General features: G+C 39.2%; 2 protein-coding genes across 2 annotated transcripts in view; one reads left to right on the top strand and one right to left on the bottom strand.

The window, feature by feature from the left end:
* Positions 1–9,677, bottom strand: part of LOC109393297 (leucine-rich repeat-containing protein 49-like) — a gene marked incomplete at its 3' end in the record, with an annotated part of 120,212 nt that extends 110,535 nt beyond the window's left edge. Inside the window, exons 1-6 of the mRNA XM_019662364.1 lie at positions 9,659–9,677; positions 9,161–9,228; positions 8,388–8,444; positions 6,379–6,466; positions 1,342–1,539; positions 888–990 (exon numbers count right to left, since the gene is read on the bottom strand). Coding sequence (XP_019517909.1) covers positions 888–990; positions 1,342–1,539; positions 6,379–6,466; positions 8,388–8,444; positions 9,161–9,208 — 494 coding nt within the window. The remainder of the gene's footprint in view (positions 1–887; positions 991–1,341; positions 1,540–6,378; positions 6,467–8,387; positions 8,445–9,160; positions 9,229–9,658) is intronic.
* Positions 9,678–9,682: 5 nt separating this feature from the next.
* Positions 9,683–10,167, top strand: THAP10 (THAP domain containing 10; the record flags this gene model as incomplete). The annotated part of the gene is given in 2 exon segments (XM_019662363.1): positions 9,683–10,033; positions 10,036–10,167. Coding segments are annotated over 2 exon segments (483 nt in total), but the record flags the coding sequence as incomplete, so codon positions are not given.
* Positions 10,168–11,136: the final 969 nt, after the last annotated feature.

Genomic DNA, 11,136 nt, shown 5'->3' with positions numbered 1-11,136 from the left:
CATCCACCCTCCCATTACAGCTACCTTCCAGGGTTTAAAGATGGGGATCAAATCCTAAATATATTCATTTTTTCAAAATTTTTTTATTGAGAGCTTATTTTCCCCCATGTTGTTCTAAGTGCTGGAGATACAAAACTGAACAAAATTCCCAGTGTTTGTAGAGCTTACATTCTAGTAGGAGGAGACAAATAATAAACTTGATAAGTAAAATGTTTAATGTGTTAAAGGGTGATAAGTGCTAAGAAGAAAAATAAGGCAGAGAAGGGGGCTGGGGACTGTCAGGGTGAAAGGGGTTGCAGCTTTGGAGAGGGTGGCCAGGGAAGGTCATCCCTGAGATGACAACATCTGAGTAAAAATGTGAGGAGGTAAGGGAGTGAGACTACTGATATGTGGAGGAACAGTACTCCAGGAGGAGGGAACAGCAAGTACAAAGCCCCTGAGAGGGAAGCAAGTTCAGTATATTCAAGGAGGCAGAATAAGTAGAGATTAGGAGGAGGTACAGCCAGTGGGGTAACATAAATTCAACTGTCAGGGCCTGGAAGCCTATGGGAGGACCATATTATAAAGTTTTTTCTATCCTAAAATCCATTTTCATCGATGTCATTTTTTAGATTACTTAGTACTCTTTTAAAGTATAGTCAAGCTCTTCTGCATTACATAGATATAAAATTCCTCCCCATACCGCTGGAAGGATAAATAAAAAATTGGTAACAGTGATTATACCTAGGTGGGAGAACTGGATAGCTGGAGAACAAGAGGAAGGAACAAGACTTTTTGTACCTTTCAAATCTCGTACCATGTCTATGTATTATCTAGTCAAAAATAAATAAATAAATAATAAATAAATAAATAATAAATAAATAATAAATAAAACAAATTGTCCTCACCTTTCTAGGGTCAACCTGTCTGAGTAAAGAATTTTCTCTTCTGAAGAACGTTGGAGAATGGGAAATGATGGCATTGATGAGCTCACCAAATTAATATGATCACCTATTGAAAATGATACACAAATTACTTGATTAAGAAAATACCTTCAAAAAAATCTTAAAACTAAAGTCACCTTATATTTGGAGAACTTTGGCACTTACAAATACCTTTTCTAGAAACTATAGTTTTCATAGCTCTCCATATTTGAAATTAATTACTAAATTTGAGTTTGTTTGTTTCTTTCCTCCTCAAACCTAAACTATATGTTCTGTGTATGCAAAATAATTTTTCCCTTGCTTTATAGATTGGTTGAAAGTACAGAACTACTCTGGTGCTATCTTTACCCCTTTATAATGCTGACGCCTAATAGTAAATTTTAACACTCTTGTAGCTGAGACGATAGTCCCTCATTACCAGATACATTGGGGCCAGCACTATGACAGCCCTGCCGGATTCTGGACTTTGAAGGTGTCTGAATGGAAGAATCTCCAAATCCTGATAAAGAGCTCATGGTAGTTTTCATGTCCAGCCCACATAATTCTGTCACGTTTGTGGTGGATGAGATGCATGCTGATTTATTACGAGGCGAAGGGCTTATTACTCTTCCATCTCCTTCAAAATATCAAAAAGTTTATCACAAAGCTACATAATACATGACTTTGCTACAGGAAATACAGACAGTAGTTTTGGATAGCAAATGCAAACCTCACATCACCACTTTTTTATTTTGTACGCTTAGCTACTTTTAATAGAGAATATTGTAGAACCAAAGTGGATGTCAATAAAACTTATATACTTATAGTGAGGGTACACAGGGTGTATGACACCCCATTAAGTTTATAAGCTGTTGGTTAGATGTTGTCCTTGCCAATTAGGTATCTTTCATTCTACCGGGCAAACACATATGAAATTAACAAATTATATAGAAGAACATGCTGAAAATGCAGAATAAAAAGCATACCTAATAATACATTCACACATAAATGTGTCTGGTTATTTTTCATTTAAAGAAGGTGGTTACAGATGAGTTTGGGGGGAAGTGTATATTAAGATATATTCTCTATACCTAAAATAATATAGAACTGTCAAGAAGAGATGCTGGGAAGTTTCAGAAATGAGGTAAGATTTGAGTAATGAGTCAAAGGTAACACTTTGAGGAGTTCTACTGTATTTTCTTGTATAAAGACAAAATTTCCTGAAAGCAGCAACTGATGTTGAGAGGAGAGATAAGCAGTAAAATAAAACCAAGGGTTACCACAAAATTCTGCAGCTTAAACTGACCAATAAGGAGATAAAAACAAAATCAAATGTAGGAAGTCTAGATACTCTTTGGAAGACCATCAGACAATATGATGGAAACTTAAAATCAAGTTCCATATAGATCATATTAAAGAGCTAGAAAGCAATGGTATTTGCTAGCTTCTCCAGGTATGCAAAGTAGAAACCAAAGAATCACACACATAGCTTCTTGAACAAAATAATCAGTGCTCATACCTGAACTTTTTGCCAACAATTCATGGCTCTTGCATCATACAAGGGAGCTCCCATAACATTGTCACTTGATTTCTCAACAGAAACTTTGCAGGTAAGAAGGGATTGGCAAGAAATATTTAAAGTGATAAAAAGCAAGGATCTACAACCAAGACTACTTTACCCAGCAAGCCTATCATTTAAAATTGAAGGACAGATAAAGAGCTTCCCAGACAAAAGAAAGCAATCTTGAGAAAGAAGCACAAAACTGAAGGCATAGTGCTACCTGATATCTAACTATATAATAAGGCTATAGTTATCAAAACAGCATGGTACTAGGCTGGCCAAGTGGCTCGTTGGTTAAGAATCGGCGTGGGGACTGGCCGAGTGGCACGTTGGTTAAGAGTTGGCTTGGGACGCCAGCTCTGAGCAGCAGGACCCTGGTTCAGATCCCACATGCAGGCCAGTGGCGCTGCACCCTCTACAGCTAAGATGGTGAACAACAGCTTGACCTGGAGCTGGGCTGCTCTGAGTCGCCTGCGATGGCATAGGCTGCATGGGGCTGGCTGGCAGCTGGTGTGCGCTTTCATGAGCCACCGTGAGCGGCCGTCCAGTGGCCGGTGAGTGACTGCCTCACCCGGGAAGGGCGCAATGATAATCCAACATGGGCCAATGAAGCAACGTCCTCCACAACTAGACTGAAGAACAAAAAGGACAGCAACTTATCTGTTCCCCTTCCCCGATTCCTCAATGCAGTTCCCCTCCCCTAATTCCCCAATAAAATCTTTAAAAAAAAAATAGCTGGCTTGGGAGCGCAAGCTCTGAGCAGCAGGGCCGCTGGTTCAAATCCCACATGGGCCAGTAATGCTGCGCCCTCTAAAGCTAAGATAGTGAACAATAGCTCGACCTGGAGCTGGGCTGCTGTGAGTTGCCAGTGACGGTGTAGGCTGCAATGGGACTGCAATGGGCTACCATGAGCTGCCATGAGCAGCTGTCCAATGGCTGGCAACCAATCTGCCTCAGCCAGGAAGAGTGCAATGATTACAATACCAACATGGGCCAGTGAAGTCACATCCTCCACAATGAAATTGAAGAACCAAAGGACAGCAGCTTGTCTGTTCTCTTTCCCCGATTCCCCAATGCTGTTCCCCCCATCAATTCTCCAATAATAAAAACAAAAATCTAAAAAAAACCAGCATAGTACTGGCATAAAAACAGACACACATAGATCAACGGAGTAGCCCAGAATATAGAAAGCCCAGAAATAAACCCACGTCTATGTAGTCATTTAATTTATGACAAAGGAGGCAAAAATATACAGTGAGGTAAACACAGTCTATTCAATAAATGATGCTGAGAAAGCTGGACATATACATGCAAAAAAAATGAAAATGGAGCACCTTCTTACACCATATATAAAAATAAACTCAAAAATGCATTATAAACTTAAATGTAAGACCCAAAACCATAAAACGCCTAGAAGAAAACACAGGCCGTAAACTCTCTGACATTGCTCTTAGTAATATTTTTTTGATCTACCTCTTCGGGCAAGGGAAACAAAAGAAAAAAATAAACAAATGGGACTACATCAAACTAAAAAGCTTTTGCACAGCAAAGGAAATCACCAAGATCATGAAAAGGCAGCCTACTGAATATTGCCAGTAATACATCTTATAAGAGGGTAATACCCAAAATTTATAAAAAGCTCATACAACTCAACACCAAAAAAACAAATAATCCAATTACCAAATGGGAGGACATGAATAGACATTTCTCCAAAGAGGACATACACATGGCCAACAGCAATATGAAAAGATGCTCGAGGTCACTCACCTTCAAAGAAATGCAAATTAAAACCACAATGATATATCACCTTACACCTACCAGAATGGCCATCATGAATAAATCAACAAACAGCAAGTGTTGACGAGGATGTGAAGAAAAGGGAATCCTCATGCACTGTTGGTGAGATTGCAAATTGGTGCAGCCACTATGGAAAACAGTCTGGAGGTTCCTCAAAAATTAAAAATAGAACTACTTTCTGACCCAGCAACTCCACTTTTGAGTAATTATCCGAAGAAATCCAAAACACTAATTTGAAAAGATATATGTACCCCTATATTCATTGCAGCACTATTTACAATAGCCAAGATATGGAAGCGCTCAAGTGCCCATCAATAGATGATTGGATAAAGTAATTGTGGTACATATATACAATGGAATATTACTCTGCCATAAAAAAGAATGAAATCTTGCTATTTGTGACAACATGGATGGACCTGGAGGGTATTATGCTAAGTGAAATAAGTCAGACTGAGAAAACAAATACCATGTGCTCTCACTTATATGTGGAATCTAAAGAACAAAATAAACAAACAAAACAGAAACAGACTCATAGATACAGAGAACAAACTGATGGTTGCCATAGGGGAGAGGGGTTGGGAAGCTGGGTGAAAAAGGTGAAGGGATTAAGAAATACATTTGGTAGTTACAAAATAGTCACAGGATGTAAAGTACAGTATAGAGAATATAGTTCATAATGTTGCAACAACTATGTATAGTGCCAGGTTGGTACTAGACTAATAGGGGAATCACTGTATAAATTATATAAAATTATATAAATGTCTAACCACTATGCAGTACACCTGAAGCTAATATAAAATACTACTGATTGTCAAGTGTACCTGAATAATTATTTAATTAACTAAATATAAAAATATATTTATCTAGCCAGGCATCCACAAATCAACTTCCTCCTCTAATTTGAGAATAACTAGGGAAAAGTATTTAAGTTTGAGTCATAATTTAGAAAACAAATATAAGATATTGCTATCAAAAATGTGAAGGAAATTCACAATGAGAACAGAAAAATCCTACTTGAGAACTTTCAGGTTCACATCTGTAACTCTGTGCCTAATACAGATAGTACACACTCAATAAATATGCATTCACCTGAACCATAGAAGATGAGAGATGTTTCCTGCACTGCAGAACTGTGGTTTGGTTGATGTCCTGTCTAGCAACTGGCCAAGACAAGAGTGTAGGATAGGGGAAAGAGAAAAATTATGTCAGATTCGACGCGCCCAAAAGGAAGGTCTAGAAGTAACAAAAGAAAACAGGAACCCTAATATTCAAAATGGCCACATGTTCATGCAGTACAGAGATGAACAAAGTAGAGAGGCCTATACTGATCAGCCCTCTCATACAAACTCCTAGGAGGTGGGGATGGTGCTGCATGTAAGGATGCTGTAGGGCTTAACACTAGCACATTACAGATAGCTAACAGTTGTTAGCAACCAATGAACAACTCAAATGTACTACAAGAAAATTTTCCTTAAATTGGAAACGACATTTCAGAAATATAATCAGATCAGATTAAGGCAGTGTTTTTCAAAGAGTGGTCCACACACCACAATCATCGCAATCACTTGAGATGTTATTAAAATGCACGTTTCCAAATTCCACCCAAGACCTACAAAATCAGAATGAGGAAGGGGACAAGGGCAAGAAAAACACTGAGAATCTGCATTTCTAACAAGATCTTGGGTGATGTACTCTGAAGTTTAAGGCCTTTGATAAAAAATATCTATAATTATATGTGTTAGTAAGAGAAAGAAACTGTTTCCTTTCCACTCCTAACTTTCCACTATTTCCTTATTTCATAAAAATCTCTGTTCCCATACTCTTACCTTCACTAATTAGCCATTTTCCTAGTTTTAATACAGTATTTGGAAGATTCTTTCCCATTCTCTTATACATAGCCCACTCCTGAACTAAAATACATCTTTTTCTTTATTGGAAATAATCTACTTACGAGGTATATAAAATCAGTTTTGATTTAAACAAATATGAAACCAATTTGGCAACCAATTAACCATTTCATTTTTAATTCAAGTCTATTTGGATCTAGAAATTCAATATCATTAAACAATATTACTCAAAGCAAATAAACCATATATATTCTCTATTCACTAACAATACCTTGCCTACTTGAGTAGTTTCTTTCAAGGTCATGTTGTAAGAGTCGACCAGGGAATGATGGTGTTTCTTTATTTAGCCTGAATTCAACCTAAAAAAAAATTATTTAAGAAAAAAATATTTGGATAAGATTTAACAATAAGTAATGAAGATAATGATAAACTAACATACAATAACTGACACATGCTACAACACACAGATGAACCTGAAAACATCATGCTAAGTGAAAGAGTCCAGACACAAAATGCCACTTATTACATAATTCCATTTATGAACTACTAAGAATACGAAAATCTATAAAGATAGAAAGTAGATTTGTGGCTTTCAGTAGGGTAGAGTAGGGGGTATGGGGCGTGACTACTTAATGGGTACAGGGACTCGCTTTTGGGTGATAAAAGTTCTGGAGCTAGATAATGGTGATGGTTGCACAACATTGAGAATGTATTTAATACCATTGACTCATACAATTTAAAATGATTAAAATTTTACATTATATGTATTTTGACATACACACACAGACACACACACACACACACAATCAGAGTCAATTTCATAAGGTCGATGAAACTACATTCCAATCTGAGGCACTTCCAATTCCTCCATACCCTCACCACAAATACAATGATTAAAAGAATCATTTTCTCAAAAACAAAAGCTAAAAACATACAATAAAAACTAAATTTTGTTGAAAAAAATCACAATGTTTTTATCTTTAGAATTCCTTTACAAGTCCAATTATAACATAATAAAATAGTATGTCTAAACCTTTTAAGAAGGAATTTCTCTAAATTGATTTTAAATTATTTGCTAGAGCTAAAAACACAAAATCAAACACCTTCTCATGATCAGCCACAAAAAAACCCTAAATATGTATTTTAAAAGAATTATGATGCTTCTGATTCACCCATACTATAAATATTATAAAAGCATTTGTATTATCTCCTAGCTAAAGGTATTTTCTCAGATCATATGTTCACATAAGAGAAAATGAATTGTTTGGAAAGAATTTGGATGCAGTATATTGTTCTTAGAAACACATTATAATGGTAGCATAGGATTGTCCAGTGAAATTAATTAGCAAAGCTTTGGGGGAAATTCATTGTGTTCAATTATAATAGAGAATATTTTCAATTAATCTAGCTAACTGCTATTTATTCAAATGATCAAATGGTCTAGTTTCCAAGTGTTCATTTTTATACACAGAATGTAATGAACTGCCGCCTCCTTGACTAATGGTGTCCTTCCATCCACCCTTCTCATGCCCCTCCTTACTCTCCTTATGCTGTTATCTGTAAGCTCTGCACTTTGCTTTAGAGTTCCTCCAATGTCATCTATTTAACATTTTCTTTAGGAAAAATAAAAAGCTGAATTGTGATGGCTGGGGATGTACTACTTGATCAAAGGAGAAAAATTATATCGTGTCTTGGGACATAATTTTGTGGGAGGTGGGTATGTTTGAGTGCTGAGGTGAGAAAGAAGGGAAAGAAAAACACGTGTATCTCAAAAATCAAACAAAAAGCCAGAAATTATGAAATATCAGAGATATTATGGGCAAATCGTTAGGGAATAAAAAATTTCATGTTCATATCTTAACTTCTAAACAGCAATAAGCCTAATATATTTCCACAGCTCATCTATTTTTCTCCCCTGGTCTTAAATGGAGTATATAAATATGTCCCCCCAAATTATCACATTTTACCCATTATAAGATTCCATCAGTAGTAAGAATACCATCATTTTACCCAGTACTAAGAAAGAAAAATCTATCCCAATTAAGCTATAATGTGCCATCAATTTTAAGAATGATCCTGATTCAAAAAATGTTTAAATGTCAGAAAAAATAACCTTACCTCCTCCAACTGGTGAATGAAATAAGATTCAGTTTTTAAAAGAGGTTTTTTGGCTTTATGTAGGCAGAAAATAAAAACTAGGTTCAGATTGGAGACCAAAATAAGTATACTTAAAATTTCCAGTTCAGACTCTACTCTTTAAATCATGTTGCTATTTCTTACTTTGTTTTTTTCAGGAAGAGATGATGTTTGAATAACCAGATGAAGCCCACAGTTCACCTGAAATGTAAAAATTAAATCATAAAATATGTTCTTAACTTACACGTACGCGCGCTCATGAGCGCGCGTGCACACACACACACACACACACACACACACACACACACACACCCCTACTCCTCCCCAAAATAGTACAAATAAAGACATAACAAAAAAAAATTTTAATAAAACAGGATGCTTGCTTTTTGTTTGTTTCTGGTATATGATCATGTTCTGAGTATTTGCTGAAAACAATTAAATCACAACTAAGAATTAAAAGGTTTCACTGTGATATATTTTCCAGAATGTTTGCAGCAATTTAACCCTCTACTTAGCATCTCAGGATTTTGCCACTTGCCATTTCAGGCCTAAGTGAATATTTCAATGGAACAGAAAAAGGAGATGAGAGTGTCCGTGAATAATAAATTTTCTTAATTGAAAAAAAAGAAAAGGAATCGATTGGCTAAAGGAATTTAAATGAACCTTAGCCTTTCACAGCCGACCAGCTCCACCTTCTGGGAAAACCAGATCTGGGATAAGATTTTCAATGCGCATCACACAATATTAAAACCCTTCCAAGCGCCTTGGTCCATACCACAAATCTCAAGCCTCCATCAGACAATAGCTTAAGTAGACTCAGCGGTCCTGGTCCCAATAATACATCACCTAAGACAAAGACGCCAGACAGAAAGGACGATACGAATAGAAAGAAAGGGAAAGCAGAAGATCCAACCTACATTGTTCGTAGTCCGGCCAGAAACAGAGCGGTATTTCCCGGGAATCATGGCAGGAGACAGTCCAAGATCTGTTAGATAGATCTGCCTTAGAAATGACGCTACAGCTAAGAATCAGAAACCAAAAGGGGTCATCTCCCAGGCAACCCGCTCAGAGATTACCATGGAAACAACCATTTCCGGTATGGTCTTCTCCCAAATCAACTGGCCGACACAGTCGTTAGAGCATCTGGTTATGTTTGGGGGCGGGAGGGGGGGAGAGCGCTCATAAAAACAGCGGGAGAAGAGGAAGGATAAGACAGGGAGGAAGCTGGCCATCTCGGTCACTATGACAACCACCACTTCCGGCCCGCGCCTCTTTACGGCCCACCTCAGCTAGGCCCGCGCGAAATTTGTATCCCGCTGCCCGCGGCTAACTGCTCTCGGAAAAGAAGTGCAGGGAGGAGGAAGATATCCACGAGCCGGGCACCCTCCCTTTTGGGGCCCCAGTTCGGCACTTACGGTGACCGGAGGTAGGGGAAGGAAACGGGCCCCACGCGGCGTCAGCAGGCGCGCGGAGGGCAGGGGACCCTTCGCTCCCCGGCACCAAAGGCCGCCACCTTGCCAGCCCGCTGCGTTAACACCGCTAAGCCTGGGCCGCTGTTCCGCTTCCCCCAGGACGCGGCCGAGCGGCTCCTGTGGCACCGCTTCGTGCGGCGGCGCCGCGCCGACCGGTACGGGGACAAGAACGGCTCGGTTATCTGTCCTGACCACTTCGCTCCGGTCTGCTTTGACGGCTCTTCCGTGGTCCAGAAGAACCTGTGCTGCTCCCAGCGCCTGAGGCTCAGGGCGGGTGCCGTTCCCACACTGCACCGTGTGTCCCCCTCGTCCCCTCACCTCCCCCAGCACCTACGGGGGCAGAGGAGGGAGACCAAGCGGGCGACCCTGAACAGGCAGGAGAGCCCCGGGCAGTCAGGCTTTCGGAAGCCACCCGCTTCCAGCTTCCTGTGCTTTCCTCCGCGCCGGGATAGGGCTGCGGCTTCACAGGTACAGGGGCACCCAGACGCCCGCCGAGGGTCGTGGAAGGACCTTGGGACTGTGGCTGGGCTCCTCCACTTAGTGTCACCTTGGGAAAGTCACCTCACCTCGAAGGTTTTCGTTGTCTTCTCTGTAAAATTAGGAGTGTGCTTTAAAGGTCGTCGCCAAGATCCTATTTAACATTAACACTTGGGAATTATAGTTCCTTTTACTTACTTCTCCCCCAAAACTCACGCAAGCACCACTATTGTCCAAGTTGTAAAGTCGCTTTCACCTCTGTTCCAGAGTTTTTAAATAGAGTTTTATCTGAGCAAATTTCAAGGAATGAGGTGCATGACAATGGTGGGAGGAGAGGGGGAGCTACTGATGAAGATGGGGCTTGCTGATAAACAATCCCTCCCACTCCTAAACTTCCTGTTGACTGCCACTAGCTGCCTTTAAGATAAATGACCCTAGTAAGCTGAGTTTCCGCCCATCTTGCCCTCATCTTTCTTTCTTTTTCCTGATAAGCATTGATTACACTTACTGTGCATCTGGTCTCTACTGTCGTCTTCCCCACTTCCCATCTTAAAGACCCCCCAGCCTTCTTTGAGATATGAAACTTCAGCCCTATGACTGTTAGGTAGATTAAATTATGACACTTAATTGGACCTAAAAGGGATTCATTTCTACAGATGGGAAGAGTTCACCAAAAAGTGACCTATATGTCAGATGGGTACTAGCCTTATTGGGGTGATCACTTCGTAAGTTATATAAATGTTTAATCACTATGTTGTACACCTGAAACTAATATAATATTGTATGTCAACTGTAATTTAAAAAAATGTTTTTTAATTTTCTAAGTGACCTGTAACTGGCATTTTGGCTTTGAATATATACAAGTATTCATATAATTTTAGGGCTGAAAGAAGCCTTAGTGCTTATCTAGCCCAAACTCACAATTTATGCACAAGGAAGCCATT

This window comes from Hipposideros armiger, unplaced genomic scaffold (genome assembly GCF_001890085.2).
Source record: "Hipposideros armiger isolate ML-2016 unplaced genomic scaffold, ASM189008v1 scaffold_373, whole genome shotgun sequence".
In the NCBI taxonomy this organism is placed as follows: domain Eukaryota; kingdom Metazoa; phylum Chordata; class Mammalia; order Chiroptera; family Hipposideridae; genus Hipposideros; species Hipposideros armiger.
The sequence above is the reverse complement of the archived record's forward strand: the minus strand, read 5'-3'. Positions and strand labels throughout refer to the sequence as shown.